The 21351-nt window shown below is 42.1% G+C and overlaps 2 protein-coding genes and 1 long non-coding RNA gene across 5 annotated transcripts in view; 1 reads left to right on the top strand and 2 right to left on the bottom strand.

The window, feature by feature from the left end:
• Positions 1-3605: 3605 nt before the first annotated feature.
• GNRH1 (gonadotropin releasing hormone 1) lies at positions 3606-7893 on the bottom strand. Its single transcript, XM_058720283.1, has 3 exons — positions 7753-7893; positions 5501-5596; positions 3606-3809 (listed from the first exon to the last, which is right to left on the bottom strand). Exons 1-3 carry the CDS (start codon positions 7891-7893, stop codon positions 3768-3770), a joined length of 279 nt encoding a protein of 92 aa, XP_058576266.1. The 3' UTR covers positions 3606-3767.
• LOC131506582 (uncharacterized) lies at positions 3799-18106 on the top strand. Of its 3 annotated transcripts, XR_009259047.1 has the most exons (4): positions 3799-4597; positions 5516-5682; positions 7800-7962; positions 14264-18106. It is a non-coding gene; the product is annotated as an uncharacterized LOC131506582 (long non-coding RNA). The 3 variants fall into 3 exon arrangements; XR_009259046.1 differs by lacking the exon at positions 5516-5682; XR_009259045.1 differs by lacking the exon at positions 3799-4597 and having other exon boundaries at positions 4604-5682.
• The window catches only part of KCTD9 (potassium channel tetramerization domain containing 9), a 41429-nt gene continuing 32668 nt past the window's right edge, over positions 12591-21351 (bottom strand). Inside the window, exons 10-12 of the mRNA XM_058720281.1 lie at positions 17304-17409; positions 16464-16597; positions 12591-14479 (exon numbers count right to left, since the gene is read on the bottom strand). Coding sequence (XP_058576264.1) covers positions 14363-14479; positions 16464-16597; positions 17304-17409 — 357 coding nt within the window. The 3' untranslated portion in view covers positions 12591-14362. The remainder of the gene's footprint in view (positions 14480-16463; positions 16598-17303; positions 17410-21351) is intronic.

Raw genomic sequence — 21351 nt, 5'->3', positions numbered from 1 at the left:
ATTCATTCGCTTGCAGAGTTGAAGGGAAGTAAAAGGAGTAGCTAATATCTTACTTGGGAAGGATAGGACCCAATTCTGAAACTGGATTGAACGTTAGTATCACCTAAGAAGAGGCTGTACCGCAGAGCAATTAAATCAATTTCCAAGAGAGGGGAGTATGACCCAGGCACCATATTCTTTTAAAATCTCTCCCTGCTGGGGCTCCTGGGGAGCTCAGTAGGTTAAGCGTCTGACTCCTGATTTCAGCTCAAGTCATGATCTCCTGGTTTGTGAGTTCGAGGTCCTCACTGGGCTCTGTGCTGAGAGCACAGCACCTGCTTGGGATTCCCTGTCTCCCTCTTTCCTCCTCCCCTGCTCTGTCTCCCTCTCAAAATAACTAAACTTTAAAAAATAAATCAATAAAATCTCCCCCATGATATTCCAGCATTAGGTCAAGGCTGAACACCACTACCTTAGAGAAAACAACAACTTGAAAAAAAATCGGTGTCCAAAAATGGATGTTCATTGCTTCGGCTCCCTGCTGGTGGTGGGTCATGTTGGAGAGAGGGGGCAGCCACACTTCAGTTAGAATAGCCACCCTGGGGGTGCCTGGGTGGCTCAGTCGGTTAAGCGTCCGACTTCAGCTCAGGTCACGATCTCGCGGCCTGTGAGTTCGAGCCCCGCGTCGGGCTCTGGGCTGATGGCTTAGAGCCTGGAGCCTGCTTCCGATTCTGTGTCTCCCTCTCTCTCTGCCCCTCCCCCGTTCATGCTCTGTCTCTGTCTCAAAAATAATAAATAAGCGTTAAAAAAAAAAAAAAAAAAAAAAGAATAGCCACCCTATTTTAAGTCCTGGGCTTATGCCTAAGTTTTTTTTTTCTTTTAAGAAAATGTCTCAGTACTTTTAACCATTTGCCATCTAGTGCATTTTAGATTAATAACGCTCCACTCTGTACGTAAGCAGCCATGGCATGTTCAATATGCAAATGGTTTGGGCCCCCCAAGACTGAATCACCAAGCCTGGGAAATCTTTTTGGGTGTAGGGTCTCCAGAGAGAAATACTACTTTAGGGGCACCTGGGTGGCTCCGTCAGACGTCTGAATCTTCGTTCCAGCACAGGTCATGATCGCGTGGTTTGTGGGATCGAGCCCCTGCATCGGACTCTGTGCTCACAGCATGGAGAATGTTTGTATTCACTCTCTCTCACTCTCTCCCTCTCTCTCTGCCCCTCCCTGCTCCCAGGCTTGCTCTCTCTCTCAAAACAAACAAAAAAATCTTTAGAGCATTGTCCACTGTCAAAATTTATAGGGGTGCCTGGGTGGCTCAGTGGTTGAGCATCCAACTTGAGCTCATGGAGGCCACTGCGGTTTATGAGTTCAAGCCCCAGGTCGGGCTTTGTGCTGACAGCTCAGAGCCTGGAGCCTGCTTTGAATTCTGTGTCTCCCTTTCTCTCTGGCCCTCCCCTGCTCACACTCTGTCTCTCTCTCTCGAAGATAAACACTTTTAAAAAATTATAAATGCCCTTGTCTCATGCGGTGATTGCTGGCTTTTCCCCAGTTATTGTCGGAAGACTAAACCCTTGGCGAAAATGGCTAATCTTCAAGCCGCTCCTTTTGGTAAACACTTAAAGCCGTATCTATTTGAGAACTTCTCTTGTTAAAGAGAGCGTTTGGTATGGTTCCCCACTCTTCATTTGGGAAGGCTTCTTTTGGAAGCAGCATTGATGAGGTCGTGGGTTGTTCAGATCCAGGAAGATGTTTAAAATGTTCATAAAGAGGTCATCTTTGCTCTCCTCGTCCCTAGGCATTGGGCCATTTGAGAACCAAATACCCAACATGTTCAGGGGAGTCACAAGCCACCGAGCTCATGAGCATCTCTGTAACCCATTCAGGGAAGCCCACAGCTGCCCGCAAAGAAATTGCCCAAAGACAAGCCTTGGCAAAGAAAAGCCGAGACTCCAAACAGGACGTAAAAACGAAGGGGCAGGGCGCCTGGGTGGCACAGTCGGTGAAGTGTCTGGCTCTTAATTTCGCCTCGGGTCGTGATTTCCAGGCTCCCAGCTGACAGGGCAGAGCCTGCTTAAGAGTCTCTTTCTCCTTCGGCTGCCCCTCCCCCTCCCCCAAAGTGACCACGTTGCCCTGTTTTGTTTTGTTTTGTTTTTTCCCAGCGTGTTAACTAAAGATTGCAAATGGTATTGCTTTTATTAACAAAAAATAATGATTTTACTGCTAACAAAAATAATAATGTAACAAAAATGGCGATGAAAAAAAAATGACTGTGTGCCAGTTACTGAGTGATTGGCAGACGGAAGCTTCTCATCCTGCCTTGTATGTATCGATGAGTCAAATGATGCAGTTTTGACTTTTGTGTGGTAAAGTAGGTTGTGGACCCACATCTCTGCCTAATTTTATTAAAGTGGGAGGAAGGAGGTTCTCTGATCCAGATTTAGAGATTCCTCACATGGAGATATTTGGGTAACCTGGCATTGGGCAGATCTGCATTAAAAAGGGAGGGTTTTCGGGGCCCCTCGGTGGCTCAGTCGGTTGAGCCTCTGACTTCGGCTCAGGTCGTGATCTCGCAGTGAGTTCGAGCCCCATGTCAGGCTCTGTGCTGACAGCTCAGAGCCTGGAACGTGCTCCAGATTCTGTGTCTCCCTCTCTCTCTGCCTCTCCCCTGCTCGTGCTCTGTCTCTCTGTCTCTCTCTAAAGTAAATAAACATTACAAAAAAAAAAAAAAATTTTTTAAAGAAGGGAGGGTTTTTTCCCCCATGGACTGTTTCTGACTCCAGTTCAAATTCCTTAACACAGGCCCTTTTTTGAGGTGGGGGGAGGTGGGGGAGGCAGGGAGAGGAAGGGAAAGGCACCTTGATTGAAAGAAGGAAAGGACCTTGATCGTGGCCATGTGAATGTGGGCACAGTTTGCTGCTGTGCCACCAGGTGGTTTATCGGAAATTGAAGGTTTTCAAATGGTCTCATAATCACTTGGAAGTTACGAGGATAATTGAGAACTGGTACCAGTGTCTGGGGCTCCCGGAAAACTGGTCCCCAGTAAACTAAGTAGATACATGAGCCCCAGGATCCTGTTTCAGCTCCAATTAACAAAATAACCAATTAACAAAAGAGGGGCTAGCTCTCAAGTCCAATAACGGCAGATGAACACGATTATTTTTAGGCCTGGGTCCCAAGCCTGGGCCTGCACCACTTGCTGTGGTGGACACATGGAGGCCACGTGCAGCCAGAAGGAGCCCGGGACTAGGAGCCCAGCAGGGCCTCCTTTCCCTCTAAGCCTCTCTCCAGTTCCAGCTGACTTTCAAAGGGATTGGAGACAGCCGGGGAAGGGAGCTGCTTTCCACGTGGGAGGAAGCCTTGGTTGGGGCCTCACTTCCACAGAGTATGGTCAAAAATAAAGCTACAATACCAGAGAAGATTGTTGCTGAGTCGGATGTGGGGGCCCGGGCCCATAGGTGACTGCTCTTGGGGCAGGGTGGTGGCGGAGGAGAGCCATGGGCTTTCTTCAGTCGACAATAATGTCGACTTGGTGTTACCTCGTGTCTCCTCTGCCCCAGACTCAGAGTTCTCCCCTTTATGGGCCTACAGGGTCCCTCCCCCACCAGAGTTCTGCACTAGACGTAACATTTATGCCACTTTATTCATAACACAGCACTTCCTGGCGAAATATGCAAATTTAGCATAAGCGTATCTGAAATTCACACAATTGATAGACGTTAAACAGGTCACAAATTGCAATGTCAGAATTATACTTGTGTTGACAATCCTTTTGACTCAGTGGGTTTAAATCTTCTTCTGCCCAGTTTCCTCTTCAGTCAGACTTTCCTGAAAAATATGTGAGCAACCAATATACCGAGGTTGATTTTACTAGCTGAATTCCATTATGCTTTTGACATTTTAATTTCTAAAATACCGATATACAAAGAAGAGACCTGTTTATTTATTAAAAAAAAATTTTTTTTAATGTTTGTTTATTTTTCAGAGAGAGAGAGAGAGAGAGACGGAGACAGAGTGTGAGCCGAGGAGGGTCAGAGAGAGAGGGAGACACAGAATCCGAAGCAGGCTCCAGGCTTTGGGCTGTCAGCACAGAGCCCGACGGGGGGCTTGAACCCACAAACTGTGAGATCATGACCTGAGCCAAAGTTGGACGCTTAACTGACTGAGCCACCCTGGCGCCCCGAGACCCATTTATTTTTGTGCACTAGAGAGATAACAGATCGTGTATTTTTAAGTTTTTTAATAAACCTAAAATCTACATTATTAGTTGAAGGATAGGATGTGAAAGAGATGAAAGAAAGATCTGATCTCCGTTTGTTATTAACCTAGCTTTTGTCTCAATTCCTTCTAACGTGGTGCTTGGGAAATATCACTGCTTACTATTTTGTGTGGTAGGTCAGAGTAGAAAGAAAAAGCAAATAAAGATGTCTGTCTGCATTTTTTTTCTTTGAACTGTGGGTGTGGAAGTTGAGGTCAATGGAGAAAAAGAAAACTATAGCTTATCTTCATATATGATTTATTCAGGCTTTCCCTGCTCCTGGGCATAACTGGTAACTAATTGGAATGCCCCTAAGTGCTGCAGATACATGGACTGCGGAGCTCAGAGATCACCAACAGTGAGTTCAAGGTTCAATTTCTATATTCAGTTCTCTGTATACTTGTGTTTGGTTATGAAAAACCTGCATTAAGTTAGTAGATTCCCATTTTTGGTGGGAATGTGGACGTTGTTATAATCCAGTCAGAAAACTAGAAAGCAAGGGTGCCGGGGTGATTCAGTCAGTTGAGCGTTCGACTCTTGATTTCGGCTCGGGTCATGATTCCAGGGTCTGGGATCGAGCCCTGAGTCAGGCTCTGTGCTCACTGTGGAGCCTGCTTAAGATTTTCACTCTCTTTCTCCCTCTGCCCCCTCCTGGACTCATGCTTGCTCTCGCTCGCTCGCTCTCGAGAGTAAAACACACACACACGCACACACACACACACACACACATACACACACACAAAACCAATTGGAAATCAAATATGTGGTTCTGTATTATAAATTTACTAGTTTGGAATTTTTTTTTATTCCAAAGGGCAAAAAATTAACTAGAGCACCATTTTTGATTTCCTCATTTTTCCAGAGCAAAACTATCTCATACCAAGAACATTGGTGAAGAATTAAGGAATCTGGTGGAGAGGTGTGGATTGGCCTAGATTAGAATAGTCTGGGGAAGGGGGGCTGATGAATAATACTTGAAGAACCGACATATAACAGTGGGAAGAAATTTGTCAGTCATCCCAAAGGCCAGAACCAAGATGAGATCAAGGTTACAGTGTAAGGGGTAAAAAAATGTTCTAGCCATTGGTACTGAAAGATGGCGTCACAAAATGGTGAGACCCTACCCCGGGAGGAATTCACGCAGTCAGGAAGGTAGGCCCTATGGAGGCTGAGAGCTGGTTGTCCTGTGTGGACAGCCTGAGAGGCGGTACCAAGGAGTCGTTCACCTCTAAGGCCCCATGTCATCACCACTGTAACTCACCAGAACTGCTCGCAGGTCCTTGAGGGGAGAACGGGGCTGGTGGATGGTGCATTCGAAGCGCGGACGTTCTGCGGGTTGATCAACCTCTTTGGCTATCTGAGGAAAAAGAAGGAGATTCTTGCTGATGGAGATAAAGAAATGGAATGGTGTTTCCCACTTCTACCAAAGATTGTGCGTGGAAAGTGAGGCCAAGGGGATTATCTAAGAAGATAGATCCTCCATCAGGCATTTGAATGGATGGGTTGGGGGGGGTGGTTCTGGAGGTAATGGGGGTAATAAGGAGAGAATATTTTCTCCTGAGAGATGATGAGAATGAAGTACTTCGAACCTCCTGAGGGGATGGTATACAAAAAGTCTAGGAGCTTCGAGATGTGAATAGGGTGATTTTTAGTTTCTAGTTTTATTTTTTTTTTTTTTCAACGTTTTTTATTTATTTTTGGGACAGAGAGAGACAGAGCACGAACGGGGGAGGGGCAGAGAGAGAGGGAGACGCAGAATCGGAAACAGGCTCCAGGCTCCGAGCCATCAGCCCAGAGCCCGATGCGGGGCTCGAACTCACGGACCGCGAGATCGTGACCTGGCTGAAGTCGGACGCTTAACCGACTGCGCCACCCAGGCGCCCCTAGTTTCTAGTTTTAAATAAATATGTCACAGTTAAATAAGATTTACTTCACATACAATCTGTGGAGAGGAGACTTCAGATTGCACTGTCGTAAGTGTCCCAGCCCCGAATTGCTCATCCCTTAGGCCTGTTTCCCGTTAATTTAAGAAACAATATCTGGGGCACCTGCGTGGTTTAACTGGCACTGGTTAAGCATCTTGCTCTTGATTTCAGCTCCGGTCATGATGTTGAGGCTTCTGAGTCTGAGCCTCACCTTGGGCTCCATGCTGACAGTGTGGAGCCTGCTTGGGATATTCTCTCTCTCTCTCTCTCTCTCTCTCTGCCCTTCCCCCATTCTCTCTTTCTCTCCCCACCCCCCTCAAAATAAATACATAAACTTAAAAGACAAAAATAGAGGGGCACCTGTGTGGCTCAGTCGGTTAAGCATCCGACTTCGGCTCAGGTCCTGATCTCACGGCCTGTGATTTTGAGCCCCCATCAGGCTCTGTGCTGACTGCTCGGAGCCTGGAGCCCGCTTCGGATTCTGTGTCTCCCTCTCTCTCTGCCCCTCCCCCACTTGTGCTCTGTCTCTCTATCTCAAAAATAAATACAACATTAAGAAAATAAATAAATAAAATGTCTGTGTCTTCTACACATTAAAAAAAGAAATAAAAATAAAAGAAATAATAGTGACTTTCTTTTATTAGCCCACTTTCATTTTGGGGCTTAGTCAACTAACATCTAAGGCCTCTCTCGTGTGACCATGACCCCAGGAAGTCTCATTTCATAGATAAAAAACCAAGTGCCCTATGTTAGTGCTGGTACTAACACTGACATCTAATTTACATGAAATCAAATCCAGCATATTCTCCAGTATATATTTTGTGTCCCCGAGCTTGCTAACCGCTCCCCTCTATCCAGCAGCCTCCAAGTTCTTTGCTTAAGTGCCCATTTCAGTAAAAAGAAATGATAGGGTGCGCACGCTTGGTGAGGATACTGATTTGCACGTTACAAAGATGTACCACTGGGGCGCCTGGGCGGCACAGTTGCTTTAGCGTCCGACTTCGGCTCTGGTCATGATCTCACGGTTCGAGGGTTCGAGCCCCCGCGTCGGGCTCTGTGCTGACAACTCAGAGCCTGGAGCCTGCTTCCGATTCTGGGTCTCCCTCTCTCTCTGACCCTCCCCCTGTTCATGCTCTGTCTCTCTCTGTCTCAAAAATAAATAAACATTAAAAAAAATTTTTTTTTTAAACGTACCACTGACCTCGTATCATAGATACTTTTAAAAGGTGACATTTTGTTTTATTTATTTTTTTAAAGATGACATTTTTAAAAAAAGCAGAGGTTCTAAGATTTTCTTTCCAAATCCCAAGGAATCCTCTTGCTCTAGAGACCATGGACCCGTCGCATTGTTTTGAATTCCTTTGGCCATTCTGGACGCTCTGAACGCGGCACGCTCCTTCACAGGTGTTGCCGTGTTCTCTTGGAGTCGTTTCCCCTCTCTGTTTCCTTGGTCCCTGTCTGAACTGCGAGTGGGAATGGGCCTGGCAGTTTGCAGTGCCTCATCTCCCCGGGGACGCCTAGAGCAGGTGGAGCCCAGGCTAGCCCTGTGGGGGCACACGTCTCAGTTTTGAAGATGAAAGCGAGTTACCTCTTGGAAAGCATCAATCAGATTCTCAGTACTTCTCTTCCCTCCAGGGCGCAGGCCGTAGGACCAGTGTTGGCTGGAGCAGCCAACCACGCATAAGGTCAGCAGAAGAAATCCAGCGACAAGTTTTGGAATCGCCTCCATTCTGAGGAACACGATGGAACAGTCAGAGGAGCCCCAGACTGGGTTGAGCAAAAAGTAAAGACCTCTTTGGTGAGCAGTCTGATGTTTGTATGCTAACCCCGCGGAAGATAGAAATAGCTGTCGTTTTCACCCAAGGACACTGACAAACACACCCGCCACCCCCCCTTGCTTGCCTTCAGGATTTCCTAGCCACCTGCGATAAAGGCAGGACTTTGAACTTACATGCTCCGCACTTTTCAGTACAAAGCTGTCTCTTTTTTATTTTTAGTATTTATTTGGTTATCCAAACCCCCTGATTCCTTCCCTTATCAAGTTCACCTTTTTGCTTTAAGATTCCCTGCCCCCGCTCAACTGATTAGTTTCCAGCTAACTGTTACCAGTTCCTGAGATAAAGAGAACTGGGCCATCTGCTTGGAAAGGTAGCTTCTGCTAGGAATCTCTGGCTAATATAAAGTTGTATGACATTCAGTGGTTACGCTGTGGCACTAATTACATTTTGCTGAGTATCCTCCACACTCAAGTGTGGGCTGGACCATCTGTGAGCGCGGGAGAGAGCTCAACACCTTTCAAAGCACCGAGTCCCAGACCAGATGCCTCCGTGGCCAAGGCGGGCTCGAATTAGCTAATGACATGACGAATTCTCACAAAGCCTTCACGTTAATGTTCATCTGATGGGAAAAAGGCTAAAGACGAAATCGAATACGGGTCCATGAGTTGTTATTAATTCCCCAAAGGCTGCATCTCTGTGGCCAGGGGTGACAAGGACCATGAAGGTCAAGGCTTCTTTGGATGCTATGCACCTGGACTTTGCCCGTTGGGTACAAAATGCCCTATAGAGAGACAAAAGTGTGCAGTCTAAAACACATGCTAGAAATACAAAGCGTCTTACCTGTTTGAAGACCAAGAGCCAAAAGAATCCCGAGCTTCTCTTCGAGTTAGTGGAGTTCTGTGATTTGTCATTGTCTTAGCTTCCTTTTTATATGAAACTTTTCCAGGACTGAAATCTTTCCTGCTGGCAAATTATACCGCACATGGACTATGGGTTTTGTTTTTTTTTAAATAGTGATTTTTGTTTTAATCCTCACAGAAGGCCCTTTAATAGTGTATGTAATTGGAACACCCACTGGGGTGTCTGTTAAATTTACTTAAATCTTGGCCATTAAAACCTCAGCCAGGACTTTTATACTGAGGCCACAATTCACAGATTAAAATCAAGCTAGGTTGGATTCTCTTGAGGAAACAGACCTATCCAGAGTTCCAGGAAAACAGCTGCTGTACCTTAAGTGATGTTAAAGGCTCACATAAAAGCTTTCACAAAGGAAGCCATGTAATCATTTTAGAAAGGAGTTTAGTCAGGATGCCTGGGAGCTGGTCTCCGCTCTTTGGTTCTTCATTTGTAAGAGGAGCTGATTTATAAATAATAAGAAGGGATTATTGGCACCCTACCTATACCCATATACGATCCTGAAGAAGATAATGGGGATTTGAAAATTTCCCAGTCTCCTACCCACCAGGTTCCTTCCTTGACTTATCTTGAAAGCCTGCTGATAGCATCAGAAAGTTGAGAAACACAGTCGTTAGAATATACTAAGCCTAAAACCACCTAGAACCTACTTGGGTCCACAGTGTGACTCATTTTAGTAGATACTGAGTTAAAATAGGCAAGTCACTGTGCTAAAGGCAGTGGGAACACAAAGGTGAGAAACATATGTAAACATACATGTGTAAGACCAGCCTCCCCTATGACAACAGTCCCAGCAGGTGGATATCATTATCCAAACTTTACAGATAGGTGTTCCAAGCCGGGGTGGGGGTGGGGTGGGGGGGTGGGGGGGGCGGACAGGACCCTGGGGATGTTTTATTTACACAGTATAAGCATTTACAAAAGCAAAGAGAGAACCATTACTCTTTATTACTTTTATTTGAATACATGATTGTCTTCCCCTAATTTACCCCTTGGGTTGTAACTCATAATGGTCAAGGATCCTATCTCGTCTAAACTTCTGTTAAATCCCTAGCATTAGTCGGCCTTTGATAAATTTGAATGAATGACTAAAAAGTAAGGGCCTTTATATTTATTTATTTATTTATTTATTTATTTATTTATTTATTTTTTGAAGTAAGGGCCTTAAACACGATTGGGCTTAACGCTTCCTCTTTTTCTGCATCAAAGATACATTTTATCTGACATAGAATTAAACCTTCATATACAATTGTCTGTAAGGCCTATTACATTAGCTAAACAGTAAAATGGTTAAGAATAACTAGATATTTGTTCATTTTAGAGCCGGGATTGGCAGTTTTCTCCTCTGGTAGGATGCGAAACCAATCAGTCATCGCCCAAGGGTAAATTAGGGGAAGACAATCATGTATTCATGATACTCTTCCAGAAGAATCACATTTGCAAGGATGTCAGTATAAAGAGCAGTGCTGTCCTGCCCAGAGAAACTCTTTACCCAGCCATTTCTGTGGAGGTTGTCAGAGTCTCATGATAGGCTAGAGAAGGAGATAAGCTTTTAAGTACAATTGCAAACAGTGAACAATCTAAAAAAAAAAATAATAATAATGTGATTTAACTTATTTTCATTATTTCATTAGACACTGAGTAACTTAAGTGCCATTCTGACACGAGAGAGTAATCTCATCTCACTAAAATGCAAAGGTAATGAGAGGCTCTTTTTCAACAAGAGCTCATTATGTTTGAACGGCACTTAAATTGCCCAGTTGACAATTTGCTAAAAGAAGTGTCCTTCTCACAGTGTTGCGCCAGCAGATGTGGTCTTGGGGCAGGACCAAGGAAACGGGAGTGAAGACTCCTGGCCTTTAGGGTCACGTTAATCACTTAGCTTTGGTTAAGCATCAGTGGCTTTCTTGTACGTTATTTCTATCAGTCGGTATTTTTGGAAACAGGTTTTGAAATTTTTAGATGAACACAGTGGCATGGTCTATGACTTTACTCAATATGCGCGATGCCAAATCTGCATCTCCTTAGATCACATAGATCTGAAGGGCAAAGGCCAAATTTATTTTCTGCAGTACCAAGGAAGAGATTGAATATGCAATTAATGGAATTTTGATGTTTAGGGACACACTTTCAATCTTTTCTCTCTTTTTTTTTTTGGTTTATTTATTTTTGAAGGAGAAAGAGTGTGTGTGGGGGGCGGGGTGTGGGGATGCAGAGAGAGAGGGAGACACAGAATCTGAAGCAGGCTCCAGGCTCTGAGCTGTCAGCACAGAGCCCGACGTGGGGCTTGAACTCACAAACTGCGAGATCATGACCTGAGCTAGTCAGAGGCTTAACCAACTGAGCCACCCAGGCGTCCCTTGAATCTTTTCATAGTTCCAAGGATAGATCCATTTATCATAAGCTTAATTTAATAAACTGGGTTTAAGTATTGGATTTCATAGTTGTCAAATTTTTTCTCAATTTAGAAACTTCTAGATCTTAAAGGATATGGCTTTAGGGGCGCCTGGGTGGCTCAGTCGGTTGAGTGTCCGACTTCAGCTCAGGTCATGATCTCGTGGTCTGTGAGTTCGAGTCCTGCGTCGGGCTCTGTGCTGACAGCTCAGAGCCTGGAGCTTGTTTCAAATTGTGTCTCCCTCTCTCTCTGACCTTCCCCTGTTCATGCTCTGTCTCTGTCTCAAAAATAAATGTTAAAAAAAAAAGAGTATATGGCTTTAGAGGGAAAATGGTTTCATTTTCAACCTTAAAAGAAACACCTAAAAATTATTGAAATGCCACAGTAATGACTTAGCAATCTTGATGAGTGACAGACGCAAGCCTCTTTTTGCCCTAATGTAATATCTCAGCAGGAAGGGTCCGTGGTGAACTCCTGCTGACATATTTAAAGGTTGTGAAAGGCTTTCAGAGAATTAATCCTTGCATAAGGTGCTTTATGCAGAAAATAACCACTTTTCTTTGTAGAGGTGGACCTTTTTAATTTTAAAGATAATACCTCCTTGGAAATTTAATAAAATTCTAGGGCTTTTCATTAAACATGATTTGAAGTTGACATGGGGGTAGATTTATAGTATAAACCACCCGTTCATAAAATGAACTGGAGAAAATATTCCATGCCTTGATTTGATAGTAAATCACTGTCATAAGTGAATTTACACTATTTCCTACTAAAATTTCTTTGAAACCGTAGTTGAATTAGATATTACAGCATAATAAATACATACGGCTCTAAATAATTACAGGAGTACTGAATTTTATCAGTATGCATACTCTGATTTAGATTTTCTAGTCCCCCACCCTCAACTGTATTTTTACCGGTGTACAGACAAGTTCCATCACTAGGTTTAATAGAAATTGTACTCTTTTGAAACTCCTGCCTCAAAATTCCCTCTCCTACGAGTCAGGTGAGAATGTTTTGGGGACAATGTACTCAACCGACCTAATACATCTAACTTGTAATGTTCATCAGCTAAAGAGTAACACAAATGAACCATTGGAAGTCTTGTAATTGAACCTGTGTTGTTAGCACGGCAGATTTTAAAAAGAGGGTCATAAAAAAACCATGCTTAAAGGGGTAAATTTGCATTAATGGCCCTTTCAGACTAATCCATTATAAGCGTTGTGTTGGATTTCCTTCTCCACCCAGACCCTCGGGGCTGGTCATCAACTTAATGCTGAAGAAAGGTAAGTGAAATATGGTCAAGAGTCGATTTTCAAAAGTACGACTAGAAACTCCTTTTCAACATTTCACATCGTTTATTAATGCAGTATACATTAGATCCAAAATCTGCAGTTTCTAGGCATACCAATGTTTAGACCTTTCAGATTCTTCTGCATTTTTAGGTTTGTGTCTACAGAGGTACCCTTAAGTGGATGAACAAACACATTCTGTAATTATTGAAAATATAGTACAGAGTGAAATGATTTAAATATAATTTAGGCACATATTGATTATGAAAATAGATATCTCTCAATACAATACTTCTCTGTCTTGGTAAAAATAATAAAGCAAAGAAAATAATTCATTTCTGAAGTTGCTTTCCCTCACCTGTAAAGGTGCGAGCTCTCACTACGCATGTGCACCCTTTACCATTAAGGAAAGCTTTGCATATGTATATATAGAAGAATAAGCTACGTAAATATTGAACACGCGTCATTCTCCCAAAGGAGACAAAGTCGTTTTTACTGATTCATTGCTTCAAACCGATGAGTCTGTAGAATTCAGAACCTATTTGGACACAGCTTATATCCCTGCTCTTGGGGTAGACATAAGGACAATGGGTTATTGGTAAGGAAGTACATACAGGTCCTGTCTCTGCTATTGCAGAGAGAAGGACTCAAGAAAAGCAGGCTAGAATTTGAACTAAATCAGAAAGAAGTAAAAGAACCACAGGTGCTGACTGATTGGTATGACATCTCGGACCCGTCCAACGCCTTTATTTTTGTTGAAGTTTTTTGGTGGCTATCATCAAATTGCCATTTAAAATCGCTTCCCCTCCCCTTGCAGGGTTTTAACGGCATTGTGTTGATTTCCAAAAGATGACAGTGGACTGGGATTTAATGCCTATTTCTAAGCTGGCCCTGTTGAAACTATTTGGCATTTGAATTAAATTACTATTGACAATGCACCTTGCTTTTTTGGTTCTGACATATACTTCCTATGCTTCTTTTGACTGTACAGGAGAAAACAAGGCTAGTAGTGTAAGTTGATAAAATCGCCTGGTTTGGCGTTGAGTGGAACTTGCTTAGAATGAAATTCTAAGGATGCTCATTTAAAAGTTGTAGCGATAGGTAAATTCTTTGTCCATCTGGAGAGTTCCACCTTAACTTGAGCTGACATTGAGGTCTTTTCTTTCACTCAGTCTCAATCAGTAAGAGCCGAGGATTTAATTTAGCTACTGTTTCGTTCTAAAAAATAAACGTCACAAGAACCTGAAAAGAGAGCCTTGGGGAATCTGATCTCACCATATTCCTATGGCATGACAGGTATGTAGAGTAGGGGAGGCATCACTAAAGCTATTAATAAACCTGAACCTTTTCGAAATTTTCGTAAAGTTTAACAATTTAAATATCCATACTGTATCTAGAGATTCAATAAATATAATTGCATTATGTTGTGCTTTTCATAAATTAAAATCCTCGAATACATTTCAAACCAAGATGGTATTTCCACATCATGCCTATTTAAAAGCAAATATAATAGATCCTATTTCTGGTCATAAAACCAGCCAAATCCCCCTGACTCCGCTCAAAAGGCAGCGAGCTACTCTAGCTTCTCTACATCTATTAAATGAGTGCTTCTCTGTTAAAATCAGAATGTGGAAAAAAGTCACTTTTTTCCTTTATGCACCGTTGAGAACAAGCATAATCCTCTAAATGGGTTTTTGTTTGTTTTTTATTCCCTTACAGTGTTACTTCTTCTAGACAACTGAATGGGTGGAGAAAAAAAAAAAAAGTGAGAAGGACAACATTTTTCATCTTGGGCATCTTCCTCCGGCCCTGAAATTCTCATCTGACACTCTGCGACATATGTAGTGGGGTCAACATCTCTTCAAATATAGCTCCCTTCACGTTGGAACCTCTCAGGTTGGCTTCTTGAAGATCGCACCCAGACAGGTCGCAATTCTGCAAGACAAAAACAATATTCATGAATCTAAGATTCCTGGGGCACATGAGGAAAATGTTCCAACGTCATGAAACCCTGTTATTTCTGGAAGACTGCCGTGTTAGAAAAAAGTCAGATTTTCTTCTATATCTGGAGTTGTTTTCTGTAGGTGAGTGGTCAGGCTGACAGTCACAAATACTGACAGAGGTTAAAGAGGAAGTGTGTGTGTCTCTTCTGTTCCCATATTTTAGAATCGGTCATTTAAAACCCAGAATGGACTCCAACGTAATAAATATTATCTATGCAAATTTACCACAATCCGAGGACAACAAAAGGCAGGGCAGGTAAGCACTATTAAAAAAAAAAACCCAAAAACCTGAGGGGCACCTGGGTGGCTCAGTCAGTTAAGCGTCCGACTTCAGCTTGGGTCATGATCTCACGGTTCGTGGGTTTGAACCCCGTGTTGGGCTCCATGCTGACAGCTCAGTGCCTGGAACCTGCTTCAGATTCTGTGTCTCTCGCTCTCTCTGCCTCTCCCCTGCTCCTGCTCTGTCTCTGTCTCTCAAAAATAAATAGATGTTTAAAAAATTTAAAAAGAGAACAACTGAAAGAGATCTTACTTACTAATTACATTATAATAGATTTTTCCATTCCCCAACTCGAACATTTTTATAGCAGGGAACTGCTTTTTTTTTTTTTTAAAACCCCAAATTATGTGCACAATTCAATGAGTTTTAACAAATGTATATACAACAGTGTAACTACCACCACAGTTGGAAGCTGCTTTTAAATTTCTCTTGAGATCACAGAGTGGCAGATGAGACAGATCATGGGTAAGTCCTTGGGGATGGTGGGTGACTGCACATAACCTTTTAGGACAGAATGTCACCAGCTGCCCTTCAAACAGTCAACCTGACTAGTCTGCATTCAGTTGCCATCAGGAAGACTTCTGGTGTTTACCTACATGGTAACTAAAACCAAGGGGAAAAAAAATCATCATTTTTGGTGACAGTACCAAAGAATAAAAAATTAAGGAACTGTGCTTATAATAGGCTTCTATTTTGGGCCTTGGGCAGGTTCTTTTTGCCTTTAAGTTTAATGGGGCCTGCCACTCTACTGCTAAGATCTGTCAAGAGAACAAAGCAGAAACATTAAAAGGGAAAAATCAATGACAAGCCAAATTTTGACCCACTCTTCTCTCCAATCCGATCTATGCCAGGTTTTCCCGGATAAGGCTGTGCTGTTCAATATGATGGCAACAGCCACATGTGGCTACTTATATTTAAATGAATTAAAATTAAGTAAAATTTAAAAATCTGTTTCTCAGTTACACTGGCCATATATCAAGTGCTCAACAGCCACAGCGCCTGGTGGCTACTGTCCCAAACAGATTTAGAACGCATCCAGCATTGCAAAAAGTGCTATGGGACGGCACCAAGAGACCTATCAACAGCCCTTGAGCCTGCCAGCTACATTTGCGAATCAAGACAACATATATAATTCTGATGAAAAAGACGCGCAAAGTTAAAAGCTCAAATTGTGATTCAAAAAGAACACGATTCCAATTTAGAATAGGCTCTCTCTTAACCTGATTTCAAACCTGGATATCTTTTACATTTCTCGAACAGTTAAAAAGATAATCTGGCCCCATTTAATTCTGTCTGGACTTAAAACTGAAGAAAAACACAATAAATTCCATTAGTAAAGCAGTCATCAAACTCATCTACTTGAAGGAGACCCAAGGAACAGAGGACAAATGAAATCGGCTTCGACCGACTGTCAGATGAATCTTTCAATCTGAAACTGGGACCCATGGCCTGTGTGACTGAATCCTGCTCTGGGAGGCACGTCTGCTGAAACAAGCAATCGACAGGAGACACCGCTCCGGCTGTGCGGGCGTGCTCCCTGGCAGTTTTTACCAGCCAATGACTTTGTTGGCGACCTCGATACATTTTGCAGGACAGGCTCAGTGACTGTAACGCTCTTCAGACATTGGTGACTCACCTCTAAATCCGTTCCTGCCAGAGTTGCGCCTCGGAGGTTACAGTTCTTCAACTTCGCATTTTTTAAGGTAGCAACTCTCAGGTTAATTCCTGTCATTTGACTTCCTTCCATATCCACACCTTTCAGATTAGCACCTATGGTGAATATATTTTGATAGCAGTTGAACTTCAAAATATTTATAGTCCTCTCCCTTCAAAAAACCGCAGGTTTAGTTTACTTAATGGAGGTGAATGACAGGCTCTTTAACTTTTGGAAAGGACTCCGTGAACCATAAATCTCAGTCTCTCAACCAACTTACACATATAAAGCGTTCATTGTTAACAATCTGTTTGCTTGTTCTATGAATTAAGAATGTTTTAGTCTATATTTTTGAGGGAAGAATTCAATTCGGTCTTAAGATAATTAGCACTTTTATAATATGCTTCTGTAAGTTTATGATAAGGAAGGTAAGTCCCCTGTATTCTAAACATACAGATAAATGAAGTGACCAGTTCACTCACACAACAGAGGAATAAGAAATTCGTAAACAAAACATTAATCTAAAAATGACAGAAACTGCCTAGCTTTGTGCAAATTCATTTTAGTCACTGTAAGCGTATACTGTTTAATTTCAAAGTTCGAGATGTTGACATTTAATTCTCCAACTGAAGCCTTATTCAATAGTAGAGGCTGGATTTCCCCTAACTTCTTGCCTAGCACATGACTGAGACCAAGTATGATGGCAGAAGAAATCTACCTCCCCATAGTGGTCATGATTTTTCCGTAACAATTATTTTGTTGGGCTTTTTACTTTGTGATATGTTCTCACCTTAGAAAATGTAATTATAGATAGAATCTCACCTTCTAAATTGGCTTTAAGACCAGAAGGATCTTCAAAATTACACAGTTTCAGGGATGCCCCTTCTGCATTAGAACAGAGCATCTTGACTCCCTGGAGATTTGCACACTGGCAAGAAAAAGAGAAAAGTCCACGTTTTAACATTCAGAATTTTGTGTGGAAAAGAAAAAAATGGGCTCAAACAATAAAAGAAAAAAATAGAGAAGGGGAGGAAGCTCAATTCCATACACTCACAATCAATTATTTTCTGTTTATAATGAAGACTTTTCTAACTGGAATCAACCAAGAGCTGAGAACCACTTTGAAGAAACAGTTCTTTTGAAAGAACCATTTTCAAAGAAACAACAACCTAATTAACAACAGCATGTCCATTTTACACAGATAATGGTTTAGATAAAAAAAAATTGGGGGGTTAGGGGCACCTGGGTGGCTCAGCTGGTTGAGTGACTGACTTCGGCTCAGCTCATGATCTCCTGGTCTGGCCCATGGGTTTGAACCCCACCGTTGGGCTCTGTATTGACAGCTCAGAGCCTGGAGATGGCTTCACATTCTGTCTCCCTCTCTCTCTGTCCCTCCCCCGTTTACGCTCGGTCTCTCTCTTTCAAAACTAAATAAACATTAAAAAAATTTATTTAAAAAGTTGGGGGGTTAGAACTGTAACATCCCTATTTCTATGTTTATAAACAGTCCTGGGTAGGACACTATGAGAGCTAAGATGTATGGGTAAGGAACACATAATCTTATCAGGAGTAGGGATTTCTCTTCTTTCTTACTGCAGGAATCAATAAAATTCTTGATGTTCAATCATGCTATTACTACCTTCATTTCATAGGTCAGAATACTAAGGCCAGCAGTTAAAGGTATCATCTAGCTACAAAACCCTACAAATTGTTTGTCAGATCTTCATGTACCAATCACTGCTACACAACATTGTCAACCTTGAACGCCCAAATTATAGCACAAAATACAAAGAGTAAAAAACTAGAAAATATATGTTAGAATTTTAAATTATGTTAATTTACCTCTGAGGATTCAGTGCCATCAGATCTGAACTCCAACAACTAGCAGATAAGGCAGGAAGCCATAAAGTTGACATTAACATTAGGACTTCCCACACTATGACCATCAAAGTAGATGATGAATGTAAAAGTGTCTTAAAAATTGTAGGGCACTATATAAATGATAATTGTAGTTGTCATTATAACTACAACAGTCAAGAATCTAAAAATCCTAAGGCTGATCACGTTACCTTATTGCCACACCTAATAGGAAAAATCCTGTTTTATGAGTGCAATTCCATTCACCATACCGTCAATTCTGCTGAAAGGGAGAGAAGCTGCAGATCATTTCAGATCACAGAAAGCTGACAAACGCACACGCATTCCCACGTCTGCCTCTGCAGAGGTAGTACAGGTGCTACGGCACACAGGCAATACAGAAGCTCAGCCTGAGAGGTAAGAAAATGAGGATGCAGAGGGACCAAAATAACTAAAAGATGACGGTGTTTTAAATACACAGAAACATTAATAAGACAGGAAGCTGATAATATAAAAATAAACGTCTCTGGTTCTCCGTGCCGTGCACCCAGGTGAAACAGACTGTAGCTATTATCTAAGTTCCCAAAGCAACAACCCAGGGAAAGCACCCTGCGAGTAGGTAGGTGTGACTGTAGCCCCGGCAAACAGCCTGCGGGCAGGTGGCTCGGCTGACCCAACTACAAGCCCAAGGTGGCCCCAGACCAGCCCTTGACAGCACAGGGACCAAAACCCTGCCCACAACAGGCAAATGGGGCCATTGCAGCTGACTGAAAGCTAAAGCAGCTCAGCCACGATAGAAGGGCCCACGCAACGCACACGGGAGACACCTATGCCTGAACTGCCTGGTTCTGGGGAAAGCAAGGGACATGGAACTACAGGGCACTACAGGACCTCTTCTTCATAAGGCCATTACTTTTAAGAGCAGGAGACATAGCTGACTTTCCTAATACGCAGAAACAGACACAGTTACACAAAATGAGGAAACAGGAATATATCCCAAATGAAAGAGGAAGACAAAATCAAAGCAAAAGAACTAAATGAAATGGCGATAAGCTATATGCCTGATAGATAATTCAAAGTAATGGTCATAAAGATACTGGATTTGAGAAGGGTGGAGGATCTCAGTGAGACCCTTAACAGATGGGAAATATAAAAAAGAACCAATCAGAGATGAAGAACTTAAGTGAAATTAAAACTACACTAGAGGGAATAGATAGTAGACTAGAGGAAGCAGAAGAATGGATCAGTGAGCTGGAGGACAGAATAATGGAAAGCACCCAAGATGAACAGCAAAAAGAAAAAACTCAGTGACATCAAGTGTAGTAACATATGCATTACAGGGATCTCAGAAACAGAAGAGAAAGAAAAGGGGCAGAAATAATAGCTGAAAACTTACCGAATCTGGGGAAGGAAACAAATCCAGATCCAGGAGGAAAAGAGACCTCAATGGAATCAACTTAAGGAGGTCCACACCAAGAGACATAGTAATTAAAATGGCAAAAAGCAGTGATAAAGAGAGAAATTAAAAGCAGCAAGAGAAAAGAAAACAGTTACATACAAGGGAAATCCCATACGGCAATATGCTGATTTTTCAGCAGAAACTGCAGGAATGAAGAGAGTGTAGGACACGAAAGGAAAAAAACCTGAGATCAGTTATACTCTACCCAGCAAGGCTACCATTCATAATAGAAAGAGAGGTAAAGCATTTCCCAAAACAAAAGATGAAGCAATTCATCGCCACTAAACCAGTCTTACAAGAAATGTTAAAGGCGATTTTTTGAGTGGAAAGAAAAGGACATAATCAGGAGTAAGAAAATTAGGAATGGAGAACATTTCACAGGTAAATGGAAATATAATAAAAGTAGTAAATGAATCACTTATAAAACCAGGAGGGAGGTTACAGCACAAAAACAATAAAGTCAATTATACCTATAAAAATAAGTCAAGGGATTCACAAAATAAAAGGATGTAAAGGATGACACTATATACATAAAATGTGTTGGGAGGGGAGTAAAAATTTAGTCCACCTAGAATGGGTTTAACCTTAAGCAACTAAGGGCACTTGGGTGCCTCGGTTGAGCGTCCGACTTCAGCTCATGTCATGACCTCGCATTCGTGGGTTGGAGCCCGAGTTGGGCTCTGTGCTGACAGCTCAGAACCTGGAGCCTGTTTCATATCTGTCTCCCTCTCTCTCTGCTCCTCCTCTGCTCATGTTCTCAAAAAAAAACAAAACAAAACAAAAAACTTAAGCAACCATCAACTTTATACAGATACAGAGATGTTATATATGAACCTAACGGTAACCACAAATCAAAAACCCATAACAGATATGCAAAAAACAAAGAGAAAGGAATCCAAGCAAAATCACTAAAGGAAGCCATCAAACCACAAGGAAAGATAGGAAGAGAAGAAAGGACCACAGAACTACCCAAATAACTGTAAAACCAGTTAACAAAACGGCAAGAAGTACATCCGTATCAATAATGACTTTGTTTTTTTTTTCTAGTAAGACTAAATTTATTCAATACCCTAGTAAAAGTTTTGATTATAAGTATCCAACAGTATAAAAAGTACAAAAAAGATTTGTAGATTTCTAATATATTAATACAAAGTGCATGACTACATACAGTACATCCTACAGGCAAAGAGGTGGAAGGGGAAAAAGAAGGCTGTGGTTGAGGTCTAGTAATAAATAAATAAATACAGAAGTAGAGACGATCCATATTATAGTATATTCTACCACCAATACTGTAGCCAAAATGTACAAAAAAAAAAAAAAAGAAAAAAACCATTTCAAAACAACGGGAGGAAGATGATAATGGCTGGGACTCTTGTAATTCACCTCAGAGGCTGTGGGAGAGCCAACCCAACTCACGGTGTAATCTGTGCACACGGTGGCTTGTAGTTTTTGCCATAAGGAAGAAATATAAAATTTTAAGTTTAGATTAAGAATTATAAAACTATATGGTGCCCGTAAAAAGTGGCTCACTCCTTACTGTTATTTATACTATCT

Source organism: Neofelis nebulosa, chromosome 3, assembly GCF_028018385.1.
Source record: "Neofelis nebulosa isolate mNeoNeb1 chromosome 3, mNeoNeb1.pri, whole genome shotgun sequence".
Classification (NCBI taxonomy): domain Eukaryota; kingdom Metazoa; phylum Chordata; class Mammalia; order Carnivora; family Felidae; genus Neofelis; species Neofelis nebulosa.
Note: the sequence above shows the minus strand (reverse complement) of the source record. Positions and strands in the feature narration are given on the sequence as shown.